This window comes from Oryza sativa, chromosome 8 (genome assembly GCF_034140825.1).
Source record: "Oryza sativa Japonica Group chromosome 8, ASM3414082v1".
In the NCBI taxonomy this organism is placed as follows: domain Eukaryota; kingdom Viridiplantae; phylum Streptophyta; class Magnoliopsida; order Poales; family Poaceae; genus Oryza; species Oryza sativa.
In genome coordinates this window covers 23109331-23135531 of record NC_089042.1, presented here as the reverse complement: position 1 = coordinate 23135531, position 26201 = coordinate 23109331, and the positions used below count along the sequence as shown (strand labels likewise).

At 46.3% G+C, this 26201-nt stretch overlaps 3 protein-coding genes and 1 long non-coding RNA gene across 8 annotated transcripts; 2 read left to right on the top strand and 2 right to left on the bottom strand.

Moving 5' to 3' along the window:
* The first annotated feature begins 1025 nt into the window (after positions 1–1025).
* LOC4345792 (IAA-alanine resistance protein 1) lies at positions 1026–8916 on the top strand. 5 transcript variants are annotated; one of them, XR_001548396.3, is made up of 12 exons: positions 1026–1535; positions 1647–1730; positions 1826–1875; positions 2505–2556; positions 3310–3414; positions 3710–3969; positions 5338–5490; positions 5619–5726; positions 6599–6700; positions 6778–6822; positions 7484–7688; positions 7941–8916. XR_001548396.3 is itself a non-coding variant. In XM_015795205.2 (11 exons), exons 1-11 carry the CDS (start codon positions 1151–1153, stop codon positions 7634–7636), a joined length of 1497 nt encoding a protein of 498 aa, XP_015650691.1. In that variant the 5' UTR covers positions 1026–1150; the 3' UTR covers positions 7637–7806. The 5 variants fall into 5 exon arrangements, 1 of the variants encoding a protein (XP_015650691.1); XR_001548394.3 differs by having other exon boundaries at positions 7894–8916; XR_001548395.3 differs by having other exon boundaries at positions 7484–7712.
* Positions 8917–11193: 2277 nt separating this feature from the next.
* Positions 11194–13220, bottom strand: LOC4345791 (putative clathrin assembly protein At1g25240). The gene has a single exon (XM_015793491.3). It carries the CDS (start codon positions 12620–12622, stop codon positions 11432–11434), a length of 1191 nt encoding a protein of 396 aa, XP_015648977.1. The 5' UTR covers positions 12623–13220; the 3' UTR covers positions 11194–11431.
* Positions 13221–15744: 2524 nt separating this feature from the next.
* On the top strand, positions 15745–16889 carry LOC107282013 (uncharacterized). Its single transcript, XR_001548157.3, has 3 exons — positions 15745–16395; positions 16496–16525; positions 16688–16889. It is a non-coding gene; the product is annotated as an uncharacterized lncRNA (long non-coding RNA).
* A 4164-nt stretch (positions 16890–21053) lies between these two features.
* LOC4345790 (protein indeterminate-domain 16) lies at positions 21054–24404 on the bottom strand. The gene is made up of 3 exons (XM_015793892.3): positions 23800–24404; positions 23259–23661; positions 21054–22401 (listed from the first exon to the last, which is right to left on the bottom strand). The coding sequence occupies exons 1-3, from the start codon at positions 23933–23935 to the stop codon at positions 21339–21341; spliced, it is 1602 nt and encodes a 533-aa protein (XP_015649378.1). The 5' UTR covers positions 23936–24404; the 3' UTR covers positions 21054–21338.
* Between the last annotated feature and the right edge of the window lie 1797 nt (positions 24405–26201).

Below are 26201 nucleotides of genomic sequence, written 5' to 3'. Positions count from 1 at the left end.
CTGTTTACTTCGAGGATTACTTGATCGGTTCCACGTACCAGTCAAGGCTTTTATCGGTTTCTCATCACATGATACCGCCTATCACAGACAGGAAGCTCCATAATTCATGGGCAGCGTCGGTGAAGCGGTGCCATGTCTCCTGGTTACGAAGAACAGAGGATGGGGCTAATCAGCTAATCTCAGTTCGTCAGCAGCTACGGTACGTGTTCGAGAGAGCCCGGCCGGCTGCACCTTTCGCTAAGGCCGTGTGTTTAGATCACGTCAAAATTAAAAGTTTGATTGAAATTGGAATGATGTAATAAAAAAGTTAAAAGTTTATGTGTATAGAAAAATTTTGATGTGATGAAAAAGTTTGGAACTAAATCTTAGTCAGAATGACACGAAAGGATCGAATGTTGCTCGGAGAACTTTTGCTCCGGAAGTCCAAAAGATCGACCGGCCATCCGCACTACCCACCGCTGTCGCTGGAACTTTGTTGCTTATAAGTATATTTAGTACTCGAATGCATCCCGGGCGTCCTCGCCATGATCGACCAGTCTCTGAACTTTATAGCTTTTCCTGAACTCTATAGAAATGAACATGGATTTTGTGCCTTGCGTTGCTCGTTTCACTGCCTCACTGACGCCCTCCTCTTGCAACATCTCGCTTCCCTGATGACCTCCATCAACTGCAATCCTGCAACCCTGCATCGTTCTCCAATCAACCGTCCAATTCAGTCATACTCCGTAGTCCGTACAATCTCACCATCAAACCAAACCAGATATCTCCTCTGAATTTCGCGTGATCTCCTCGTCTCGTCTGCTATGCTACAGAGTGCTCCAAGAACACTCACTTTGTTCTCCACTGACACAAAAGCGTACGGCAGAAGCTTCCGATTCGATCGACTCGAGGATCATCCGAGCCGCGATCCGAAAATTTTCAGCAGAGGCAGTTAACGCTGGTTAATTATTATTTTTTCAGTATTTTTTTTGGAGTTAATTGAGGGGCGGTAATATATAATTAGGGGAGAGGAGAGAGAGATGGACGTGGTAACATTCGGTGTGGTAGTGGGTATACTCGTCCTCCTCTTCGTGCTCGTCCTCGTCGTCACCATCGAGGGCGTCTGCAAGCGCCGCTCCTCCTCCTGATTCCGCCGCGGTCGCTAGCCCTAATGCGCGGGGGCCTCCTCGTCCTGCTCCTCCTCACCGCGGCCGTCGCCGGCGGCGGCGGCCACGAGGGCTCCTCCTCCTGCCCCTTCCACGCCCACGACAAGCCCCACGATGATCACCACCACGGCCACGGCCACGGCCACGGCCACAGCTGCGGCGGCGGCGGGGACGACTCCCACCACGTGCACCATCATCACCATGGGCATGGGCATGGCCATGACGGCGGGATCCAGCGGCGGCTTCTCCCCGAGGAGCTCGCGGAGGAGGCGGATCTCGAGCTCGACTCCTTCGGCGATCACCACCACCACCACCACCATCACCATGAACACCACCACCACGACCACCACCATGGCCACGGCGACTTCCAGGCCGAGTTATCACCCTTGGGTTAGGCCTTTTTTTGGGGGGTTTAACTGTTCAATTTGGGTTGTTCTGGGCGAAATGTCGTTTTATGCTTGATTCGCTCTCGCGTGATTGAGAAATTTGGGGATTGGGTAGGTATGTGGCTGAGTGCCATGGGATGCTCGCTTCTGGTCAGCATGGCGTCGCTCGTCTGCCTCGTCCTGCTCCCAGTAATCTTCTGTGAGTGTCCCCCAATTGGATGCTTGCAATTTTTTTGCTGATGATATTCGTGTGCTCAGTGCTCACGTTCTGTTTCTCTGATTTGCGTTTTACAGTCCAGGGGAAGCCGTCCAAGACCATGGTGGATTGCCTTGCCATCTTCGGGGTAAGTGTGGAGTTTCTAGTTATCAAAAAGTTTTTATTAGAACAAAACCCAAACTAGCAAATAGATCATTGACTGCAATTTAATCGAGTCTGAATGTTCTACTATGGTACCAGAATCAGCATAGTATACCAATGGGCAATGCATATTGGAATTACAGTGCAGCTTGAGCTAGGTAATTTAGGTGGCTGTTGAATTTTAATTTTAGACAAATAAATGGCCACATCTGTACCAACTGAATGTCACATCCTATTTGTTATATTACATTGACTTTCTAGTTTGGGCATCAAGAAATTTAGTCAATGTTCTTCGCGATTTGTTTACTTGAAAGCCAGGGAAATGGTCCTACATTTTGTGCTTTTGAAATGTAGCAACTCAAAGTCTGTTGAGATGTTATTTCAGAAAACAAAACCACATGTATTTCTTGTTATTCTTGAACTTTGGAAAGTAATACCAAAGTTTCTTATTAATATAGTTTTCCTTGGGGAATCCCATCTGCATTTCTGTATTCCTGAAGATTCAATGACATAACTCTGTGGGCAGTAATCATGTTAAGTTGTTAACAGCAATAGTCAATGTTACAACTTATGTATGTGTTTTTTTTTCTTGTTTGGCCTGTGATGATTCTGTAGGCAGGTGCGATGCTTGGGGATTCATTTCTTCATCAACTGCCACATGCCTTTGGTATATTCCTCAATAAACTGTTTATACTTTTTCCCCCATCCAGTAAACTTTACATAACACCTGGTTTGGAGTATGAGTAACACAAAACCCGAAGTTATGGATATTGCTTCAATAAACCTAGGTTTTGGGGCAAAAGTTTCACAAAATCCTCAGTTTCTTTACATCTAGAACGATGTCAAAACCCCAAATGTCATCAGTTGCACTGTTGTTTCACTTTGAAATTGAAATTTGTGCAGAAGTACTATCAAATGATTCTCATTCCAATGTTACTTACGTTGCCAATTAAGCTGCCTGAATTGCATGTTGCTGAATTTTCAGGGAAATTTTGAATCATATGTTATATTGTCATGATGCACCAGAGAATCTTGATGAGCATCCAAATACTGTTTTTCTCCTGAACCATTGCTTCCTTTTCTTTTATGAACTTCAGAAAAACACTTAATAACACCTTTTGTTTCTATTTTGCCATCAAGGTTCCTCCTAATACTTATTGAGCACAATAGTATTATACTATTCCCTGTTTGGGACGTGGGGATTTTTGAAGTATTCCTGTGGGATTCACACTGCTTCCTTGGAAACTATAATAAAAGTCGCCGTGTTTGAAACAAGCTAAATATTGTATCTTTAGAGTTCCCTCTTTTATCTCTTGTTCACACAGTTATAAGTCTGTTGCCTTAGTATAGTGGCAAACTGTCATTGTGCCTTATTGGTACTCCTGGTTGTAACCTTTGTTGTTTTTCTGTTCCTAAACAGGTGGAGGGCATTCTCATACACATGATCATCAGAATCATAATCATTCTCATGAGCATTCACATGCACACTCTCTGGAAGATCTTTCTATTGGTTTGTCTGTTCTATGTGAGTATACCCTGCATGTCTACACCAAATTCTGGTTTCTTTAGAAGATCTTTGGTACTAGTATTTGCTATTGCTCAAACTCAGATTTTTGTTTTTTTTTTGTTATTGATTGCCAGCTATACATACTCAATATTTCTTGGATATTGATTGCTTCCTTTTACTGAACACATATAACTGAAAGGCCATTGAAATTTCAAAATAGTTATCCCTTATTAACCAATATTTTTTTATTTATTTCATGCTATTAAATTCTAATATTGCTGTAACCCTGGAAACTTCCAATTCTTTGATGCAGTTGGCATTGTGTTTTTCTTTATTGTTGAGAAGATTGTGAGGTATGTGGAAGACAATTCTCAGAAAGGGGCTCATGGCATGGGCCACCATCATCACCATCATAAACGACACGATAGGAGCGACAAGGCCAAGTTGAATCACGCAGAAAAGGATCATGAGGATAAAGGCGTAAATCAAGCAGAAAAGGAACCTTCGCATGATGGTGCAATTGAGAAAACAGATGGTGTAACTCGTGCTGATTCAAAATCTGCAATCCGTAAGGTACATTGAAGTATGGCTGATACAAAACTATGAAGCTATTTAATATATTTTCCAGAAGTCTTTGCTATCTTTTCTGGTTGTAATTGCAAAACTATTCATAGTGTTCATTTTATTTTTGGAAAATAAAAAGGCAATGGTAGTTGGCATGATTTAGGCACAAGAAATGCTATGGATAGGAAAGGTTCCTAAATAATTGAGGAGGGACCTTTTGCTTAGCTGTTCAGGATCTGAAGCTTTTGTTAGAGAAATTATCTGCAACAACTGTGGCAAACAATATGTTTTTGCAAGGTGGACTGAACAGTGAACACCAGCACCCAAATGAATACTTACAAAGCATGAAACACAACAAACAACCAAAATGTGAAAGCCACCTGTTGTTGCCACACTTCCTAAATAGTTAGAAGGTTAACCATTACTTCTGGATTAACAGAAACTTAGGGCTGTTTGGATGAGAGGGATTACTCTAGTAAATTTTATGATTTAGTTCAAATTCGTATTAAATCATGATGATTTAAATCCAAAGCTCTATATTCAAGCAGACCACTAATGAATTGAAATGTGCAATTAATTTCTGAAAGGATACTGTGTAATAAAAAACGAGAGTTGTTTTGGAAAACTGTTGAAGGCACACATATTGTGGTTGTAGTACTGTTTCTTTTGTTCTCTCAAGATATCTACTCTAATGTCCTTGTTAATATCCCACAGTTTTGTTCTTTGGTGCTATACATACTTACATGCCTGAAGTTAACTGTATTCATGAACTTTGTTGTTTTTTCTATTTTGGGGCATCACCATTTCTTTTTGTGATGCTGTTTTCCATAACCAGACCGTCATCTTTACCTGCAGAAAGTTACAGTGAACAAATGCCAATACATGATTCTAATTCTAATTTATATTCATTTTGGTAGATATCCGATGATCTCACAATAGTTTATTTCTTCTCCGCACTTCTGTCACTGTCCCACTATACTAGGTATTTGTCACCAAGTTCTTATAGTGCATTTCCATTTTGAGAAAAATGGAAGTAATGTGCATCAGTATATCACAACTTGTTTCGGAGAATTATTGCCAGTGAGGCCGGACGCTTCAGTTTGCCTCAGGTTTAGATGTTCTGGTAAAGGAAAATGTGGGGTGGTAGCTTGTAATTGGAATTTTAGTAGCTTTCTCGTGTAATAGTTTGCTAGCTTTTTTAAAGAGAACAGTGGGACCAAGATGGTCCAACTGGACATATGTATATATTAGAAATAAAGAAAACAGATAGTTTGCATGCTTGACCGTTTTGTGAAGTTCATTTTGTTTTATTTATGCAAATAGGCATTGTATGATCGCATGCCAGCTTATGGACTTAATGTCTTCTCTGATGAACAGAGGGGCTTATCTTCTGGTTCCAATTCCGCTGATAGAGAGCCTGTCAATTCTGAAAGTGACCCTGCCCCTAACAAAGCATTATCAAGTGAAGATTCCTCTGTTTCCAATTCGAATATGGTGTTCGGCTACCTCAACCTTTTCTCAGATGGTGTTGTAAGTCTATGATCTGAGTACTATTGCATTGCAGCCAAACTATGTTTTTTCTTGCACAATTTTCTTCAGTAGGTTGTATTTTGATGAGAAATTCCGATAAGGCAATAACAATTATATGAATAATGCAGCATAACTTTACTGATGGGATGGCCCTAGGGAGTGCTTTTCTGCTACATGGTTCTGTTGGAGGATGGTCGAGAACTCTATTTCTGCTTGCACATGAACTTCCTCAAGAGGTTACTTTCCTCCCCTTAGGTTAACTGAAATTTCAGATACAGTATTTACAATTCTGTTGACCTCATTAATCCTCATATTACTTCGTCGCAATATTACATGGTATTAGTATAAATGTGACTTAAGCCTTTTATTTCATACATCAGTTCATGCTACAACTAACACTACATTCTGACCAGGACCAGTAAATTCTAATACTCCAGCCAGTCAAAAATATTTCACGTTTAGAACAAGATTTCGTCAAACAAATGCTATACATAGATTTACCTCAAAAAGTACTATCATTATGTCATAAACTTATTAGATTTTATAAATTTATTCTAGTATGACTGAATCTTTGTCTTAATGTCGAATGATGATTTTGACCAGAGGGGGTATCTTAACTAAGCTTTCTTATATCTATGGCCAACAAAAACTCAGAGCTCTGATTATAGAAAAAAGATGAATATTTTGTGCGGTGTAACATGAAAATTGCACCCAATAAATATATAAAAGATAACCTCTATCTGCTTGCTATTGACTCAACATTTTGTCCATGCAAATGATCACAACACAATGCAGGTCACAGTTTATATGTAAGAAATCAACTAGAAATGCTAGTATGTCACACTGAAATCAGTTTATTGAGCTAATGTATTTATCTAGCTTGTTATCTCATGCTCAGAATAAATGGGAAATGGACCCAAGTGTTGTATGGTCTGTTGAAACCAGAAGTGTGACTGTAGTTTTCTTCGTCATGCCTCTTTTGTTTATGTACAGGATACTTTGTTCCATTCATCCATCCATCCATTGTTTCATTGGCAAAACGGTGCTATTGGCTCATACATAGCATGTTCCTACTAGCTTGGTTTTCTGATATACTTTTTTTTTTCAGGTCGGAGATTTTGGTATCCTGGTGCGCTCAGGATTCACTGTAACTAAAGCCCTATTTTTCAATTTTCTCTCTGCGTTGGTTGCTCTTGCTGGAACAGCACTGGTGAGTTTTTGTTTTATCCTCTCCGAAAAGGAACATTGCTGTTCTGAATTGAATGCTTATTGTACCCGCATGGGCAGGCATTGTCTTTGGGAAAAGATCCAGGGCATTCTTCTTTGATTGAGGTATGTTGTTTCTGTTTAAGTGGCTTTTATGTTCTAAACACCACCAAAGCCATCAGCATCCATCCATATTATCTGATAGAAATATACCCGTTTTTACTTTCTTTTGAAGGCAATCCGATTTTCTACACAACACGAAACTAGTCTGTGATTTGCTTCGTATTCTAAGCCAGCATGGCAATCATAAGTTCCTAATTGTTAGCTTATTTCATTCTCTGCTAGTCCACAATTTCCATGTTAATATTGGTCCTATGCAAGTCACTGTTGATGGCCTAAAGTAAAATCTTGCTCGCACCAATAAGCAATAAGCACTTTAGGTTTCCACCTTGTTGCTCGACTGCACTGACTTATCATGATGACACTTTGAATGTAACTGAGGATGATGAGAGCGAGACATCGAATGAATAGTTTGGGCATTGGATGGAATTGCATCAGCTGGATTTAAACTGTTGGCATTTTTGCTAAATCACAAACTGATTAGTTGTTTGAAGTACACAGATACCTTTAACTAGTTACTTCCATCTATTGGAGGGAAGTACCAAAAGCTTAATTTCCATCTATATTTATTGGATTGTTGATAAAATTGCATTATCTGTTTCCCTTGAGTATTGTCAATATTGTTCATTAGAGCTGATCCTGTACCCGGTAAATGATGCTTATACAGGGATTCACTGCTGGTGGCTTTATTTATATTGCTGTTGCTGGAGTCCTCCCAGAGATGAATGATCAGAAAACAACCGTCAAAAGCTCGATGATTCAGTTGGTTTCCCTGACAATGGGAATGCTGGTTGCCCTCGGCATATCTCTAGTAGAATGATGACGGAATTTCTGGTTGCAGCTTTAGGGCCTATTGTACTTAAGCCAAGCGGGTAATTCTTGAACAGCTCCAGCCTGTAAGATCAATTCTTCTCGATAGTTTCACCGACTGTGTTACAGAAATTTTGACAATTTTCAAAAAAAAAAGAGAGAGAAAATTTGGTTCTTAAACTTCTTAAAATATGGTTCTGTTTGCTTAAGCGCAATTCATGCCGACAAGCTGATTAGCTGAGCTCCGTCTTCTCCGTTTTTTCTCAGATTTCAGAGAAGCTAAACTGTAAGTGAAGCCCTTTTTTTTAATATAGGGAAGATGATTATATCTTCGGTTTCTGCTCCACGGATGCACTCAGCCACAGAGTAAGGTAAGGCATTCGAGACAATGTTTAATCAGGTAGCTCGGCACAGTGGCACCATCTCTAAAGATTTCATTGTTCTCCAAGTTCGAATGATGGCAAGAATAACAAGCATCACTACTCACTAGTAGATATGAGTACCTCTTACAATAAAACACATCCCTGTTGGCATCAACGGTAGATGTGAGTATGTGACCCATGACAGAATTAGTGGTAAGCACTGAATGGAACCATGGAAGTGCTGCGTTCATGGGCGTCTCAGGCTCTGAGTCTGCCATCTTGATTCCAGACATCGCCTTTCTAGTTTTTCTAGTTTCTGCACTGCTCCAATAGTAACTTCCCACATGGAACTGATCACTGATGAAGCAGACCGTTCGGTAAATCGACGGTGGTCACCCACCGGCGTCACCGGCAGGCTCGACCGGGAGATATGCCGATGGTCCTCCTCCCCCACCGGTTGATCTACCTCAGGTACAGTGCTGTCTCCCAACACATAAATGTTGTGCAGGGGTAGAGAGCCCATGGCAGAGAACGGATATGAAGGATCTCCAATAATTGCGTGTGTCGTCAGGGGGGAGGGGGGCAACAGCAACATGGTGGTCACGTTCTCGTGGATCCAAAACTCAAATATAGGTATAGACGCCAAAAGAACAATGAAATGTGTCCTTCAACCTTACTCTATTTTAGCCTCACTTTTTTTTAAGTGCTTAGAGCATCTTTAAGAGAGTTATCAAAATTGGCTCTCATATATTCATATAAAGATCAGTCTCTCCATAATACTCTCTCCATCTCTTTCTTCACACTCCAACTGACTCCATCCCACTCTCCATGTTCTAATGGACATATTTATAAGGGTTATGATTTAATCCAAATAAGTTGTAACAGTAATGGATTGTAGATGCTTTGATGAAGCCTGAGTTTCACTCGAGACACTGAAGGTTGTTGTTGGCCCGATCTTTCGGTGAGTTGTAGATAACTACGATTTGGGAAAAACGTTGACGACCCGACTACAACCGTACGAGACGTTGTTGTGTTGCGCCTTAGCGATCGATACACCTCTCCGTAGATTGTTGATCTTGCCGGTGCAGATCAACCTTATTCCTACAACCAAATCGAAGAAACAAGCAAGAACAAGATAAAAGCAATCTGAATTGCAGATGAGAATTGAATACAAATGATAAGTTGGGGTTCCGTAACGAGTAAACCGGCGACCTAACCGATCACGGGATTACACGGCAAAGTAGCAAATCTAAACTTTAATCTAAACAAAACCCAAGAAACCCTGAAGGGGTACCTACCTATTTATAGGGGTGGGAGGACGACCAAGAGGTGCCAAGAGTCGTTCTCCACCTGGTTGGGGCGCACCCCACATGGGCCCCACTTGGGCCGGGGTTCCAAACAAAGTTACAAGCCCAGAGGCTCAAGACAAATGACGCAGCACCTTGCTTATGTGGTTGCGGCCAAATGACATGGAATTTGGTGATGAGGCTGGATCCATTGGAAAGAGGGCTTCGAGAGCTTTCCATCAAGTACTCACGGGCCGAAAACGGAGGTCGTATGCAGATTCGGCGGCCGTTTGATGTTAGCAGTGTAGCGGGTGGCCGAATCGGATTCCAGCACTTTGAGGACTTGATCTTGATATCTTCTTGTTCATCCATGATGTGTGCAATGGTTATATCTATATTAGCCATGATCACATCATGCTTGGATGGAGAGCCTAGATGAGTGGCCAAATTTGGCCAACGGGTGCGCTTGAATGACAATCCATTGAAGATAGCGCTTATCCATCTTTACTACTACTTCCGTTTTAGGTTATAAGACGTTTTGAATTTGGTCAAAGTTAAACTACTTCAAATTTGACTAAGTTTAAAGTTAAACCACCACTAGCTCCGTCTTTGGTACTACCACCGCTAGCTCTAGCCACATTTCTAGTAACTATATCTATTCACATGATAATTTCATAAATCTTAGTTACTTTTTTTGGCAATTAGATCTCCGTCCAACTATCATCCTCTTTTCATGTAAAAATAACTCGTCACTCCTTAAACATACCACCCACCCCTATTCCAAACTTGTCACTGCTTGATTTGTGGCATATATATACACAACGCGCTTTTCGAGCGTTGCCTAAAACCACCTCAATACTGGTGGCCTATTGCCCTCCTTTAATTTGTCTTGCGTTGTCTCCAATTCATCCAATTCCACACCACTCTTCTTGACACCTCTATATTTGACAAGAGCCATTGTATCCCTAGGGGTGGACAGAAAAAAACCAAGATTGAGAAATTCAGTCCTAGGCAGTGAAAGATCGAATTTTATTGGGTCAATTCGGTTAGTCTCCTCGGCTAACCCAAAAATCCAAATTAACAAAAAAAAAAGGTCCAAATGCAACCTACAATCCACTAAGTTCAATAGGATTGATCTCTAATTTTCACATCCCTACTCCTTCTAAGCATGCAACCCAATAAGAGTCTTTACTCAGACGTGCTTGCGAATTTTTTTCGTGATTTTTGTGTTGAAATTTTCTATGATTTCTTTGCATGTATGAAACTATGTTGATTTAATTTGGTTAGGACTAAGACCGAGACTGAAATTACCGGTCCTAACATATTTGTGTTGAAATTCGATCTTCGCTTTTCAATGACCGAACTGATCGAAAGACCGAAGCCCAAGATCGAAAGTTTCAGTATGACCGAATGCCACTGTTGCTGATTGGGAAACTTCCTCAGCCATCTACATGCCTATCTTTCCCCCACCCCCACCCCCGAGCACGGCATAAATCTAGCCATATGTTTTGTGCACAGCTTTTGCTCGTTCGACAGTAAAGAAATAACTAAAGAGGAAGTACACTACATTAATCGATAGCTCTCATGAAGTGGATAGGCACCGGAGCCTCAAAATCTCAGATAATAGATATGACGCTGCAAGTTGTTTGTAGGATTAGCGGTAAGCACAAGATAAACAATGGTTATGAGCGCGTTGAGAGGTGACTGCCAATTTTGTTACACGATCCGATGGAGAGAACGGTAGCTGGTGCGGTGTGAGATCAAATTGTGCTGTTTGATTTGACAATAGAAAAGAAAATTGTTGACAAGGAAGATGAAATTTGAATAGTTAAATCCGGCGTATCACCATCACCGCCCCCCATCTTTTGCACCATCGATCGACAAAGCATGAATTGCAAAGTAACATCCTTAGAGAATTGTTGGGGATCTGGTAAGTGGTAAATTTTTTATGTATATATAAGTTCTCTACAGCTCAACTCACTCCTCATTCCTCACTGGTTTTGAAACTAAAAGAAAACGATCATCCATTTTCCCTGGAGATCAACACACATCTGTATTTACAAGCAAAACAAAAACTCGGAAGTACTCAAGTATTCCACATACACTGCGATTTCTTTTCTGGAAAAAAAAAAACTTTGACGGCGTCGGTCAGACCGTCTAAACTAGCAAGTTCCCGCTCCCCGTCACAGCTTCCCACGGCGCGCCAAGGAACGGGTTCACGTAGTGACCAAAATGCCCTTGCCTCGCGCCGGCGACGCCGTCGTCTTCGTCGTCGTCGTCGAACACCACCCACTCTCTCGTCACCACCGTCCTCGACGCCACGCCGGTGTCCTCCACGGCGACCAACGCCTTCTCCTCGCTCACCTTCTCCTTCCCGCGGTCCTCGACCACGTGGCTCATGATGAGCTTCTCGAGGTCCCTGATGTCGTCGTCGGGGACGCGCTCCACCGCCGGGAACTCGGCGGCGTTGAGCACGCCGAGGCTCCGGCAAAGCTCGAAGTACGACGTGAGCTGCGCGCTCTGCTCCGAGGCCTTCCGCAGCACACGCATCCCCTGCAGCCCCCTCCGCCGCCGCGCGGCGGCCATGGTCTCCCCCGGCCGCGGCCGCGGCGTCGTCGGCGCCGATCCGAGGACGCCGACGAGGAAGCGGGCGATGCCGGTGCATATCTGGCTGTACACCTCGAAGATCTCGATGACGACGCAGTCCATCGCCTCCAGGATGAGGCCCTGCTCCATGCCGTCCCCGTATGGCCGGATTTGCATGAGCAGGTCGAGCAGGTGCTGCAGCCTCGACACGCCGTCGAGGCGCGCGTCCTCGTCGTCGGCGTCGTCGTCGTCGTTGTTGTCCATGTCCTGGGCGGCGAAGAGGGAGCGGGTGTCCAGGAAGTGGAAGTAGGCGCGCACGAAGGCGGAGAAGCCCGACGTCTTGGTCGGCGACGACGAGCGGTCGCGGAAGTCGGCGAGGTCGAAGGGGACGCGGCCGAGGCGCGCCGCGCGCGGGGCGAGGTCGGACCGCAGCAGCAGGCCGTGCGCGAGCATGAGCGCCTTGAGCGCCACCGCCCAGCACCGCGTCCGCCCCGCCCGCCGCGCGAGCGCCCACATGAGCGGCTGCAGCACCGCGGGCGACGCGCGCGCCAGCGCGAACACCCGCGCCGCGCTCCTGTAGTCCACCGACCGCTCGTCGTGGCTCGTCGCCCGGATCACCACCGCCTCCAGCTCCGCGTTCCTCAGCGCCGCCGCCGCCGCCGGGGAGGCCGGCCGCAGCGCCGCCACGCGCGTCAGGTACAGGCTCCTCCTGTCCTTCGCCGCCGCCGCCGCCCGCCGCCACCATTGCCGCGCGGTCGTCATCGCCTCGCCACCACCACCACCACCAAGCTCGATGCTCCTCGTCCGTTCGAAAATGCCAACGAATCCGAACACCAATAATAAACAGAGGGAAACAAGAAACGACGCGGCGACGTGTTAGGCAGTAAGGGAGAGACGCCAAATGGTCGGCACGGGAGGAGGAGGAGGCGAGAGAAATGGCCAGATGGCACGGTGGTGGACGAAGGCCAGGTCAAGCCTTTTCTAATTGTGAATCGCGTGGAGGAGGAGGAGAGGAGAGGAGCTCATATCTCCGTGCTGTTTCGTGCACCCTACTGCTTGAAAGGATGAAGGATCCATCACCCGTGAAGCATTCTTTATTTGTCTTTGTTCTGATCTTCTGGAGAGGAGGCAGCTAAGTTAGTTGTACAAGCCATGAATATTCCTGTACTGTCATTGACCTTGATCGTCATGAAAAGGGCTTAATTATTAGCTGGGTTATCTCTTTTTTTTATTAGGATATCTTCAGTGCCGGTGGCCGGTGCTCTGGAGTGTTTATTAAAAAAAAAGAAGCAGGATATACAATATAAAATGTGATAATCTTCCCTTACAAAAATAGAGTGATAATATCGAAGCATCCGTGATGAAGCACCGATACTTATGAGCTATGAGTTATGAGTTATGACATGTTTAAGCTTGTTGTCGATAAAATTCTATCTTGATAATTGATAATAGGAGCTTGAATTTCTTGATCCTGTTTGTGTGTTATCTCCTGTGGGGATGTCGGTCGGGCCAGGAAAGATTTTTTAAATAGGTTTGGGTTCTTCTTAGAATAATAACCATACGTCTTGTCGGTATATATAGGCCTATTGTTTTGTTGATATATGTATAACACGAGTATAAAAGTGTATATGTGTCTACCCTATACCTATTTACTAGTCTCATTAGGTCTGACGAGGTGGTGGTTGTATCACTTGTATGTATGGAAGCTCGACTCTAGTGGCTCTTGACGAATCAAGGCTGGATATTAGCAGCTTCATTGGTGTCTAGCTTGAGTCAATTGTTATTCTGTTGGGTTTGGGTGGATCGGATCACGAGAAGAGGAGAAGACAAGGTGACGAGAAGAACTAGAATCGATTTTGAGGTGGCAGTGCAGCCTGCTAGCTTGTAGTGGCTAGCGGTGGTGGTGTGACGCACTTAGGGCCTATTTGGGGAGCTACTAGCTGCTGCACTATCTCCTAGAATTAGAATCTTCCTCCAAACAGTCCAGCTTTCGGTCCAGATTCTGAGAAGCTGTAGTTGTAGAATCCAGAAAATGAACTAGAAGCCAAAAACTGAGAAACCCAGCTTTTCCAGATTTTCAGAAGCTGGTTACCAACCAGCTGCTTCTTAGAATTTTAAGCTCTTTCAAACAGACCCTTAAACTTATGGTAGATTGTGAGACCTCACCATGGCCTGCGCTGAATGATGATGGGAATGGGGAATTGGATTGAGCAGGAAAAACACCCATCGCTGCGCTATACATTGTGCATTTACAAAATTACCCTCACAAGAAAAAACATAGAAAGACAAATTTTCCACCTTTAATTTAATAATGCAATCTATTTAAGTGGCAAAGAAAATTAGCCTACACCTTAGAGCATTTAATACTAGTAGTATATATTGTTGGTAAATTGTATTGTAAAATTCATCTTGATTTCTTGGAGTGACTGAAAATTCACGGGATCTCGATTAGAACATAAGATTCTTTTGATAAATTTCGAAGGAACCAAACCGTTTCTTAAGAAGTTATGAGATGCGTTCCAAATGACACAATCTTGCGCTTGGCAAGTAGGTGATGTTGATAAGGCCACCACGTACCGGGCATTGCAACCGTCACACCAAATTAATTTGATGGCTACATTAAAATTTAACTAATCAATACCACAAGACTTTTGATCTGAAAAATGGGGGAGCTGTGTCAAAACTAATGTTTGACTTTCGAACGTCACATGGTATGTCAGCCGTACGAGCAGATCAGAATTTCAGAGAAAAGAAACGAAAACAAGAGACAATCATTCATCCACTTGAATTATTAGGGAAGAGATCCAGGACATACATGACTTGGAAGGAACGTTCTTGCAGCGAAACAGAGGAAGGCATGCCCACATGATTCGCAATTAATTGCAGCGGGGATCCAACTTGTAATTAATACGGAGAGCATAACACATACTGTAGCAGTGGGTTTATAGATAAAATTAAACAAGCCGGAAGGCAGGCCACGTGCGGCGTAGATATATAGGGGTGGCCGCGAGTGAAGTGGACAAGGGCGACACAATCCGAGCCTGTCTCTAGCGTCGCTATTAACACCGCAGAAGTGGCGGCCCTCGCTACCAATGGAGAAGAGGCGTCGATCCCCCGCTGGACCAGAGCTCGTGCGCGGCGGCGCAAGAGCCCGAGCCAGCCGCCGCTTTGACCTATAAATAACAGAAGGAGCTTGGGGTTGGACTGGGTGAAGGGGCAAGGAAGGAAGGGAAGGGGTTAGGGTAATGGTTTGGTGGAGCTGCTTCGGCTGCAGCCTGTCGATTGCGGCAGGAGGCAAGGTCCGGCTGCCGGCGCCCTTGCCCGACTAGCCGCAACACTCCGCAAGGTTGGCATGGGGGTTTGAGGCATGGAAGATAAGCCGCCAGTCATTATCGGTTCCGATGATTACCGGAGGCCAAAAGTGAAATTCTTTTCAACCAAAAACAATACGAGCTTCTTTTTAGAAAAGCCTCTGTTGGGCCCTTGTGTACGTCCACGGAATAAGTTCACTTTAGGTCCCTCGATTTGTCGGTCAGTCTGATTTTCGTCCTTGACCGCAAAACTGGGTACGACCTGTCCCCCAACTTATGAAAACCGGGCAAAGGAGTTCCCTCAGCAGTATGGAGGATGGTTTTGGCCGACGTGGCGCCTACGTGGCTCCTTTGACTAGGTCTTTTTCCCACGTGGCGCTTACGTGACGTTGACGTGGCGCTTATGTGACAATTTTATAAGAAAAAATAATAAAAATCGTGGGACCTATATGTCAGCTAAAAAAATAATTAAAAAGGTGGGGCCCATGTGGTCCCGCTGTCAGCCTCCCACCTCTCTCTCCCCTACAAAGGCGGAGCGGCGGGACCGAGCGAGGCTGGCGGCGGAGGGAGCGGAGCGGCGGGACCGAGCGAGGAGCGGCTGAGCATGGCGGACGGCGGAGGACACGGAGCGGCTGAGTGTGGCGGGCGGAGCGGGCGGCGGCCGACCTCACCCTCGTGCCTCTTCCGGCGGTCATGGCGGCGGCGGCGGGTGGAGAAAGAGGAGTTGCAGAGGCGGCAGGAGAGAGGAGCGGCAGCCGGCGGGAAAGAGGAGCGGTGGCCGACGGGCGAGAGGAGCGCCGCGCGGCCGGCCTCCCTTCCTCTCCCAGTCTCCGTCTGTCGGCCGCCGCCCACCACGCTCAGCCGCTCCGCGCCCTCCGTCGTCCGCCATGCTCAGCTGCTCGGTCCCGCCGCTCCGTGCCCTCCGCCTAAGCCTGCTAATGGGCTAAAATCCACCCCCACAACCAACCCAATCCACCTCTTGTGAAAGCACTCTAACAAACCAGCCCGCTCCATATCCAAACCAATCCAACCCACAGGAGATTTAAAACCAATCCAACCCAACCCATTGTAGCCAAGTGGGTTGAATCCATTTGAAACCCATGGAATCTAGCATGGACTCATTGCAGGAAGCAGGCAGCTGCGTCGCCGACTTCTGAGGAGCAGGGCCGTTGCTTGCCGATCTCAATTCCGAAGAACGAGAATGCTGACGATGATGGAACAGAGGTAAGCTGCTTAGCCTGCTCGTTAATCCTCATTTCCTTCTCGATTTGTTGTTATTTTTCATTAGAACCAGTCACTAATGATTTTACGTGTTTATTTGCAGTTGTCATGCCTCATCTGTTTGATAGGCTCGGTAAGTTTCCAAAATCTTCAGCAAAAATGATCTTTTCGTGCTTGATCATCTGTTTAATTATTTACTAACTAGCTACTCATGTTGTTGCTTGTGGTTAAAAACTGATGCTGATTACTTTTATCTCTGCATATTCAAAATGGGTTGGGTTTCGTCAAGCTGCAGCCTCACAACAATATAGGCTTCCACTGAAGCCCTAGAAGACCAAGATATATTAGCTCTTCAATCCTTCATGCCTGCCTTTCTGAAGATTTCAGCAGAAAGAGAAAAAGCTGATCACTTTCGTGAGATTTTTAGATACATGGATACTTGAAATCAAAACTCCCCTGCAGTTCATCTGCTCATGGCTACTGATCTGATGATCTCTTGTGCTCTTCTTCCTCTTAAAATTGATGCAGGCTGCTTGATTTATTACTAGCTTACTACACCATTTCTCTCTACGTCATGATTCGCAATGGGAAACAACGGACGAAGCAAGAGTTAGGCAGGTTGCGGGCGGCCGGCGGCATTGCCGCAGTCAATGCAATATCAAAGAAACATACAGACTGGATCGAACCCATTCTAGAATCCATGGATCGAATCCAATCTGAACCCGAAAATTTATACCCAAAACCAAACCAATCCAATCCATTTCCACCTGTGGACCAATCCGCCCCAACCCATTAGCCTCCTCAGCCCATTTCCATCTAACCAAAGACAATCCAAACTTAAAATCAATCCATTTTGTCCACTTCAATCCAACCCATTAGCAACCCATTAGCAGGCTTACCTCCGCCACTCGCCACGCTCCGCGGCTCCGCCTTTGTAAGGGAGAGAGGGGGATAGAGAGAAGGGAGGCTGACAGGTGGGACCACTTGGGCCCTACCTTTTTTAATTATTTTTTAGCTAACATATGGGTCCCACGATTTTTATTATTTTTTCGGATAAAATTGTCACGTAAACGCCACGTCAATGCCACGTGGGACGAAGACTTAGTCAAAGGAGCCACGTACGGGCCACGTCGGCCAAAACCACCCTCCGTACTGCCGAGGGACCTCTTTGCCCGGTTTTCATAAGTTGGGGGACGGGTCGTACCCGGTTTTGCGGTCAAGGGACGAAAATCAGTCTGACCGACAAATAGAGGGACCTAAAGTGAACTTAATCCTACGTCCACACGGTTCAGTTCCAGCCATTTGAAGGCCTAACAGGCAACTTCAGGGATTTGAGCCTTGAGGCCCAATCGTGTGGCGATACACAGATGCCGCCGCCGCCGCCGCCGCCGTTGTGGACGCAGAATCAAAACGGGCTGGGCCAAGGCCGGCCCAAATATGCACGCGGCTGCATCTCGCGATGATAGTCAAGACTGACGCCTCGAGTTCTTCTTACACACAGTTTAGGTTAGCCGCCAACCTCTCGTTCGATCCCCGCCGCCAGCCGGCCTGCCGGCCAGCCATTCGTTCCAACTCTCTCTCACGTGCCGCCGCCGTTTGCCGAACTCGGCGGCGCCAACCGCCGCCGCGCGACGACGCCCCGCGTCAACCATGTGAGCTGCTACGGCGCCTTCAACAGTCAAAGCCTTTTCAGGTTCGTATTCCATGATTCCATCCTTGCCTGCTATGATTATTTTCAAAACCAAACAGTTGCCATGGATTATTAGATCTTAATTTGTGGACAGCATTACGTAAGACACTGCATGCCGTTTTATTGAGAGCTAAAGAGAGTACGTACAGAAGGATTAACACCCTTCAACTTCCTTAATTATGTTATGCCATTTGATTTGGACCTGTTCATAAGTAGTCTAGGGCCTGCTTTAGTGAAAATAAAGTGAAGCAAGAAATTAGAGAAGGAATTTTTTTTCCCAATCTAAGATACTAATGCAATGTTTGATTCAATTGTTCAGTAAGTGCTCCTCTCTTGTTCAATGTTCATAATAAAGGCGATAGCCAGGAAGAAATTAAGAAAGATTCGTTTGCGCTACCAGCTGTGTGTACGTAGCACCACAAGCTTTAAACCTTTAGAATGTCTTATTCGAAAAACAAACCTCTAGAATTCATGAAGCACTATGCCAAGAAATGCGTATACTTGAATCAATAAAAAAATGTACTGGAATACTACTTTGTTCCAGTAGTAAAACAAGGCGCGTTCTTTCCCTCTTACCCTATCGGGCATGTCTCCCAAGCTCCTAAACAAAAAGCATTTCTTCATCAGCATTCGAGACAACTTCTCTGAACCAACTTTTCAACTTTCTAATATTTAAATTTTTGTTTATGCCCTCGAACAATTGTCATAAACCTACGTTCATCCATAATTCATCCTCGTATATCAGAACTTAGGACACACACCCAGCCGGATACCAGCTGCTAGCTGAAACCCAGCGGAGAATTGGCAAAGCGTGGATTTCCAAATTGAGTGAAAGCAACTCATGACCTGAATCACCTGACAAGCTATCGATCTCCCAGCTGCAAAGGACCAGCTAGCCGGCCAGAGCATTTCTCAACAAGGAAAAAATTTAAGTATCTGAGACACGATGCATGCATGGACCAACAGATAACACTACTGATGAAAAGGATCCAAAGCCTCATCTCTTCGGTTCTTCCTCCTCTTCCTCCTTGACCGACCTAAATGTTCTGTGCTCTCCTGGCACCGACTGGACGTCGACGCTGCAGAGTTAGGTCGAACGCCAGCGACCGTGTGAAAAGGAAGAACCGATGGATCGAGACGGCGTTGCTCCTGGGAGAGGAAGGACAACGATGACGACGTGATGCACTGCATCAGTTGGGGTTTCTGATCAAACTGATATGGCAATGCGTTTCGCTGAAAACTGTCAGGCGAAATGATATCATCTAACCTTGCTCGTTGGCCTCCCTAGCTAATGGCTAATTAAGCTAGCTACCTTCTTGCTAACAAGATGTTGATAGTTAATTTCAACTTGCTTGTGAAGTGAGAATTGATGTGATCTTAAAATATTTAGATTAATGCATTACCTCCTGTTTTCTTTGAAAGCCTAATTAGTTACATACGATTGGATGCGCTCGCGACCTAGCTTCTTCTCAGTTTATGTCATAGTATCACTTTCTCTCACTTAATTTGTCTCACCCTTCCCCAGTTAACTATTTTAAATTCAACCTTTTCGACATAAGCTTGCTTAGTCGATACGCTGAAACTGGGCCAAGTTAAATACCAGCGTAACAATTTGCCAGATTAAATTAGAACGTTTAGATCGGTATTAGAATGTGATCTTGAGCTTTACAACGTAGCAGCCGATATAGTAATGTGTATAAAGCATATTGGTCAGTGCAGTTGTTCAGTGGACATCACGTGAAACATCCCCACACAAACATCCTCTCATGCGTTCATCAAATCCTCATCATCCTCCCCTTCTTCCCCCAGCACACATAGGGCTCTTGCTGCTACTAGCTAGTACTATCATTTTGTACAAAAGAAATCGCATGCATTCATGAAAAAGTCTTTACTCAATTCATTTCACCAGATCAATTCAATCCCTTGTTGTACTAGTAGTACCAGTAGAGTACTGTAGTAACCCCTCTCTCTCTCTCTCTCTCCCACACACACATGCAGCCACAGACACGGGCAGTAATACTTTCTGCATATCTTTCAGTGCTATGAGACGGTACAGAGCAAGACAGACAAATGGAGAGAGAGAAGCGGACGACCGCGAAAGTGAGTGGGCGAGCTGTGGCACTGAAAACCATGCGTCCACTTCTGTTTCCTTGCCCATTATTATCTACAGAAACATTTCATCATTTCTGTTCGGAGAGAGAAGAGAGAGGGGTGTGTGATGAAGCAGGAAGGGGTCGTGTGTGTGCGTGCTGTTTTGGACTACTAGTGCCATTGCTGAGAGCACCCGTAATGATAAAGTAAGATGCTATCTATAAAACATGTACATCTCAGCAATAGACTAGATTAATAATAAACCACCTCAATAGTATGTCTACATGGGTATCTATAGCTCTCTAATCTATTGCCTCGTTTTTCTCTATAGACTATCTCTAGGTTAGTACATAGCTTTGTTCTCTCTCTTCATTTAATCTCTTCTAAGTAGGAAAATATGCTGACATGGATCTCTTATAGGGAGCCTATAGATAACCATTGCGGGTGCCCTGAGCAGCAGCAGTGAGCTTGGGGTTTTGAAATTTTATCTCTTGTGAGCGACCCCTTCCCCTTTCCTCATCCCCAATCTCCTCGGTGCCCACCAGTTTCACTGTCCCCTTAGATTCTTCCACTATGGCTGGCTAATGCATGCCCGGCCCCCAGTAACATAAAACCGTTCCGGGTTGCAGCCATTTTGGCTACTCATCACTGTAACATGTCAAAGCAATATTGTCACCTTGTCTTCCCTTCAATTCGGTGCTCCCGACTCTAACTATATATACTCTCTGTTTATTGATATGAAATACTAGTACCTATGAATGCAGGCGTGCTTTTATCAGCTGAGCTTACTGACAAAACATGCTTTCTCGGTTTCTCCATGCTGCAGAGAAATGCTCCTGATCGAGCGAACAAAATGTTAATGTGAGAAAATCCAACAGCAAGCAAACAAACGAAAGATTCCATGCACGTCGCAATTAGCGTAGTAGTAGACCCCTTTTAGCTTTTTCCTGCCCAGCCAATCTGCCATGCGAGAGAACACAACCACTAGGCACTGGAGCTTGTGATCTCATCACTGCATCTAATTACAATACATCGCCATTGCATGGTGCATGCACATGAGCACATACCACCACCAGCTAGCTCATTGGTAAAACAAAAGGAGAGCAATCTGGCACAAAAGAAAAGAAAAAAAAAGATTGTTTTTTCTTCCAGTGATTTTTGCGAGCTAGTTGAGGTCCATTGCCATCGTCCTAGAATGGCCCCTTGGCATGCCATCGTCAGCGTTGAGGCGGCGGCGGTGCAAGTTGCCGTCGTTGTCGACCTCGGCGTCGCCGCCCTCGGTGACGACGGACGAGACGTAGCTGGCGACGTCGGAGCTGATCATGGCGGCCGCTCTCGCCCGGAACTTGTGGCTGCAGCTGTAGCAGGTGATCTGCAGCTGCGTGGCGTCGACCTGGCGTATGGCGTGGTCGCGGAGCACGTGCGCGCGGCTGAGCTCCACCTGCGCCTGGTACCGCATCCGCCGCGCGGTCGCCAGCTCCTGGTCGGCGAGCTCCGCCTGCCGCTTCGCCTGCGCGCGCGCCTCGTCCGCGGCCGCCTTCTCGGCCATCGCCAGACGCAGCTGCTCGTGGGCGGCCTCCTTCAGCCTCGTCGCCGAGGCCGACACCTCGCCGCTGCTGCTGCTGCTGTTGTTGTTGCCATCATCGCGTGCGCCGCCGAACCCGATCGAGAGCTGCAGCCGCATTGCGTCGGCGACCGGCTGCCGCGACGGAAGAGCAGCAGCAGGCGAATGCGGCGAAGAGGAAGCGTAGTACCCAACGGCGGTGGCAACTGGAGTACCACCGAGGCTGCCGCCTGCGCAGGTGGTGGTGGTGCGCGGTGGCATGAGCTGCAGCTCCAGGCTGTGGGTAGTGTGGCATCCTCCTCGCCGGCCACCACACGGCGTCGGTGGCGACAGCGCCGGGTCAGTGAACCGGTGGTGGAACGCCGCGATGCTACCGCCAGCAGGAGCCGGCGCCGCAGCACGGGGACTCACCATTGCCGGACCACCACCACCAGTAGCAGGCCAGGCCACCGGGCTCACCACCAGGTCGCTCGACGGGCTGGCGCTGGACGCCGTCCGCGACAACGAAGCCGGCACCGCAAAAAGCTGCTGCTGCTGAGACGACGATGCTGCCGCCGGCGCACCAACCACGACGCCACCGCCGCGTCCCGGGGACGATGACGCCTCGGCGGCGCGTGGCCTGCCGGCGTTGCACGCGTCCTGGTGCTCGATGAAGCTCTCCACCCTGCGCATCAACATCCACACGCCGCATCTCGTTAGCGCCACTAAAAACAACCCCCACGCGGCACCAAACAAGCGAGGTGGTACTAATAACCGGCAACATAAACAGCCAGAAAGAAAAGTCTCTAGCTATAGCTTAGCTTTGGATTACACTAGTATTCTATGCGCATGGGTGAGATACTGAGGCGGACGGAGAAGAAGCCAAGGAGGCGATCAGGGGGGTTTTGTCAGGCGTGAAATTTTGGGCCCTGCAACCAGCTGCTAGCAATAGCATAGCCTGGGTTTCGTGGCCGTGGCATTGCATTAAATGGAGCCCCTGCAAAGGCAAAACACAAGCCAAGCTAACATCAAAGCAATGGCCAGTGCCGTAGTATATGTATGATGCATACGCTACGCCCACACGGACGGCCAGGCCACAGCCACACACATCGATTGATAGCCAGGGCGTCATCGGGAATTGTGCCTGCAGAGCTCGCGCTACATTGCCACATCTCTCAGCTAGGCTAGCTACCTCTCTCTCTCTCTTTCCTGTTGATGCCACAATACTACTCCCCTCCTGGGAGTAAATACTCGTACCAGAGGATGGCATGAATGAATATAGATATGCTACTGCTCATAAAGGGTGTTGCTGATGAGGCCTACAATGGCAAAGCGACCCCGCAAAAATTCTCCAGAAAAAAATCATCACGCCTTTCTCGCCCGCATTTGACAAAGATTATTGCAAAGGAGAAGATTGTATAGTACTATCTAGGTGTGTAAAAGATTTGGAGCGATATGTAATTGGCATGTTAAATGTGAGAATATGAGATTAATGGATGCATGGAGATGCGGCGGCGGCGGTGGCGGTGGCGGTGGCCGTACCTGGAGAAGACGCGGCCGCAGTCGCAGGTGTGGCCGCGGGTGCCGCAGGTCTTGAGGTGAGCCTTGTAGTCGGAGTGGACGGCGTAGGCCTTGGAGCAGCGGGAGCACGCCCACTGGCGGTGGCCGCTGTGCTTGCGGCGGAAGTGCTTCTTGATGCCGACGAGGTCGCCGAGCGCGTGGGAGGGGTCGTGGTGGAGGCACGTCGGCTCCGGGCACACGAACACCCGCTTCCGCGCCGCCTCGCCGGCCTCCCGCTTCAGCAGCTTCCACGGCACCTTGTGCCGCCGCCGGTGCATCTGCAGGTTCTGGTCGCGCTGGAACCCCTGGTTGCAGATCTCGCACACGTACCGGTCAGACTCCAGCAGCGTCCTCGGCGACAGCGACACCACCTCCGCGTCCGGGTCTGCTCCCGCCGGCCGGCGACGCGCGCCATTGCCCACAGATGTGCTCGTTAGCTACCTCCTCAAGACAAACACCGACCGGCGCAAGAACGCGCGTACGTAGCCGGTGTAATTGGATGTGTGTATAGAGCTCCACTTACCAGGTGTCCCGGCTGGCCGCCGCTTCTTCTTCGCGGCGGCACCGGCGGTGGCGATCTGCAGAGACCGGAACGGCTCCGTCGCCGCACCGGACGCATCCTGCGGCGGCACGGCCGTCGGCGCGCAAGAACTCAGCATGATGTCCGCCTCCGCGCGCGCACCGCCGGTGACCACTCCCACCTCTTCCCTTACAACCAAGAATTCCCCTTCCTCCTCCAACCTAGCCAATCTCTCCAGCTCTGATCACACAACTCCACAAGAACGGATCAATGGAACCGAGCCGGATATCTATCTCTATATAAGCCACAACAGTGAGAGATCACGGGGCCACAGGCTTCTAGCTAAGGCGAGCTCGAGGAAGCCGGAGAAGAGAATAAACAAACGAAAAGGGGAGGAGGAGATGCAGTGAGTGAGTACAGCTAGGAATCGAGAGGGAGGAGGAGGAGGATGAGGAGCAAAGGTGTTTGGAGCAGTGTTGTTTTTTTTGGCTTTGCTGCTACACAGACAACACCAAAGGGGGGAGATGAGAGAGGAGAGGAGAGGAGAGGGGAGGCAGCTTTCTACCAGCTTTAGGTTTTAGCAGCTTTCTTTTAGGATTGTATCATGTAGGGGGTGTGTGGGGGAGGGAGGGGGGATGGCCGGAGTTGGTAGGTGTTTTATTGGGTCTTCTTCCCTGTCCTAAAACCGGTGGCTTTGCAAAAACGTTGCAATTGCAGCATGGATATACTCTGGGTCCGGCTACGGCTGGGTTCCAAATAAAAGAGGTTTTTGGAAGAGAGTACATATATTAGATACTTCCTCTGTTTTATATTATAAGTCGTTTTGACTTATTTTTAAGTCATAACATTTTTAAGTTTGATAAAGTTTCTAAAAAAATAAAAACATTTTTAACATAGAACAATCATTTTATTAAATTATATAAAATGTTAGTTTTAATGAAATTAATTATGTTTCTTAGATTTTTTATAAATTTGGTTAAACTTCAAAATAATTTATAATATGAAATAATATGAAATGGAGGTAGTGTGTATATATATGAGAGTGCACTAACTAAAATACAACATGCAATATAAATAACCTTTTTATATATAAAGGAATATATTTATGTGCAATATAAATATATATGTGCGTGCTAAAGACCATAGTTTATTTTTTAAAATAGAAAAGGGGTACATTTGCTTGGAGGGCATGCCACATATGCTGTGCAAAAAAAAAATATTTTCCATTTATTTATTCTTATTTCTGTGTTATTGGAATTATCAAATCAAAATATTCGATGCAAATACGACATCAATACCTAAAATATAAAGTATATAATTTTTTTTGCACGGTCTGCAATGTATAACTTTAACCATTAATTTCATTCAAATACGAACCTATTAATGATGGGAGGTGCTCTATCGTGAAACGGCGTTTGAGCTCATTTCCCTTTTTTTTTAAGAAAAAATGTGGGTGTGGCTTGCTTTTTTTTTTCTTTCAAAACATAGTATAGGCATGAGCGGCGCACACACCTTACCATTGAAGACTAGTCATGTATATCTTGAGATTGATAGCGTTACCACATGTCTCACTATCAATGAATACGCACTACGCCGGACCAGGTCATCTCTGACGGGCCCAAACCCTCACCTTTGACGGGTTTGGTCTTGGTCAGTGATTAGTGGTCACTGATGACAAAATCACCTGTGACGGATGAAACACCCGTCACAGATAACCCATCTCTGACCGGTATATAAGTCATCTCTGACGGGTTAAAACTTGTCACCCGTCACAGATGAGTCATCAGTGACGTGTCGTAACTACCTGACCGTCACTGATGACTCATCTCTGACGGGTTGTAACTTACGACCCGTCACTGATGACAGGTGGCGGCCCATCACCTCTGACGGCTTCTAATGTATCGGCCCGTCACAGGTGAGGGGATACCAGTGACGGGTTGGAAGCAAAACTCGTCACTGGTATACCTCTGACGGGTTTTCCTTTCGGCCCGTCACAGGTGAGGGGATACCTGTGACGGTCCGCGGCCGGATGGCTCACCGGTGACGTTATCCCGTCTGACCCGTCAGAGGTAATGGTCACTAGTGACCAAATCGTTTGCCCGTCACAGGTATCCCGTCAGAGGTGTGAGGATCTGGCGTAGTGACGTCACCCACAAGGCCACAACTCAAAGAGTAATTAGCCGTAAATTTGAGTACATACGTCAAATTTAAAGCTTGAACTTGATGGACATGCTTTATCGTCACAAGGAATCTAATCAGCTGAGCTAAGCTTAATTCGTAACTTGCATTAGTTCCGTTGGCTCACAGGAGTACTAGAAAAGAGTGGAAGATTGGAGTACAATAGTGCATTTAGGTTTTCATACTGTAGTGCAGTAGTAGTAATTATTAAGTAATTTCATCCAATC

Bases quoted from the DNA above. Each gene is read 5' to 3' on its own strand.
- LOC4345792 (XM_015795205.2), top strand. From the start codon at position 1,151: ATGCGCGGGGGCCTCCTCGTCCTGCTCCTCCTCACCGCGGCCGTCGCC. The intron at 5,727-6,598 runs GTTACTTTCCTC...TTTTTTTTTCAG, and splicing joins CACATGAACTTCCTCAAGAG to GTCGGAGATTTTGGTATCCT. The intron at 6,701-6,777 runs GTGAGTTTTTGT...CCGCATGGGCAG, and splicing joins CTCTTGCTGGAACAGCACTG to GCATTGTCTTTGGGAAAAGA.
- LOC4345791 (XM_015793491.3), bottom strand. From the start codon at position 12,622: ATGACGACCGCGCGGCAATGGTGGCGGCGGGCGGCGGCGGCGGCGAAG.
- LOC4345790 (XM_015793892.3), bottom strand. From the start codon at position 23,935: ATGCTGAGTTCTTGCGCGCCGACGGCCGTGCCGCCGCAGGATGCGTCC. The intron at 23,662-23,799 runs GTAAGTGGAGCT...CGGCGGGAGCAG, and splicing joins GCGGCCAGCCGGGACACCTG to ACCCGGACGCGGAGGTGGTG. The intron at 22,402-23,258 runs GTACGGCCACCG...GTTGATGCGCAG, and splicing joins TGCGGCCGCGTCTTCTCCAG to GGTGGAGAGCTTCATCGAGC.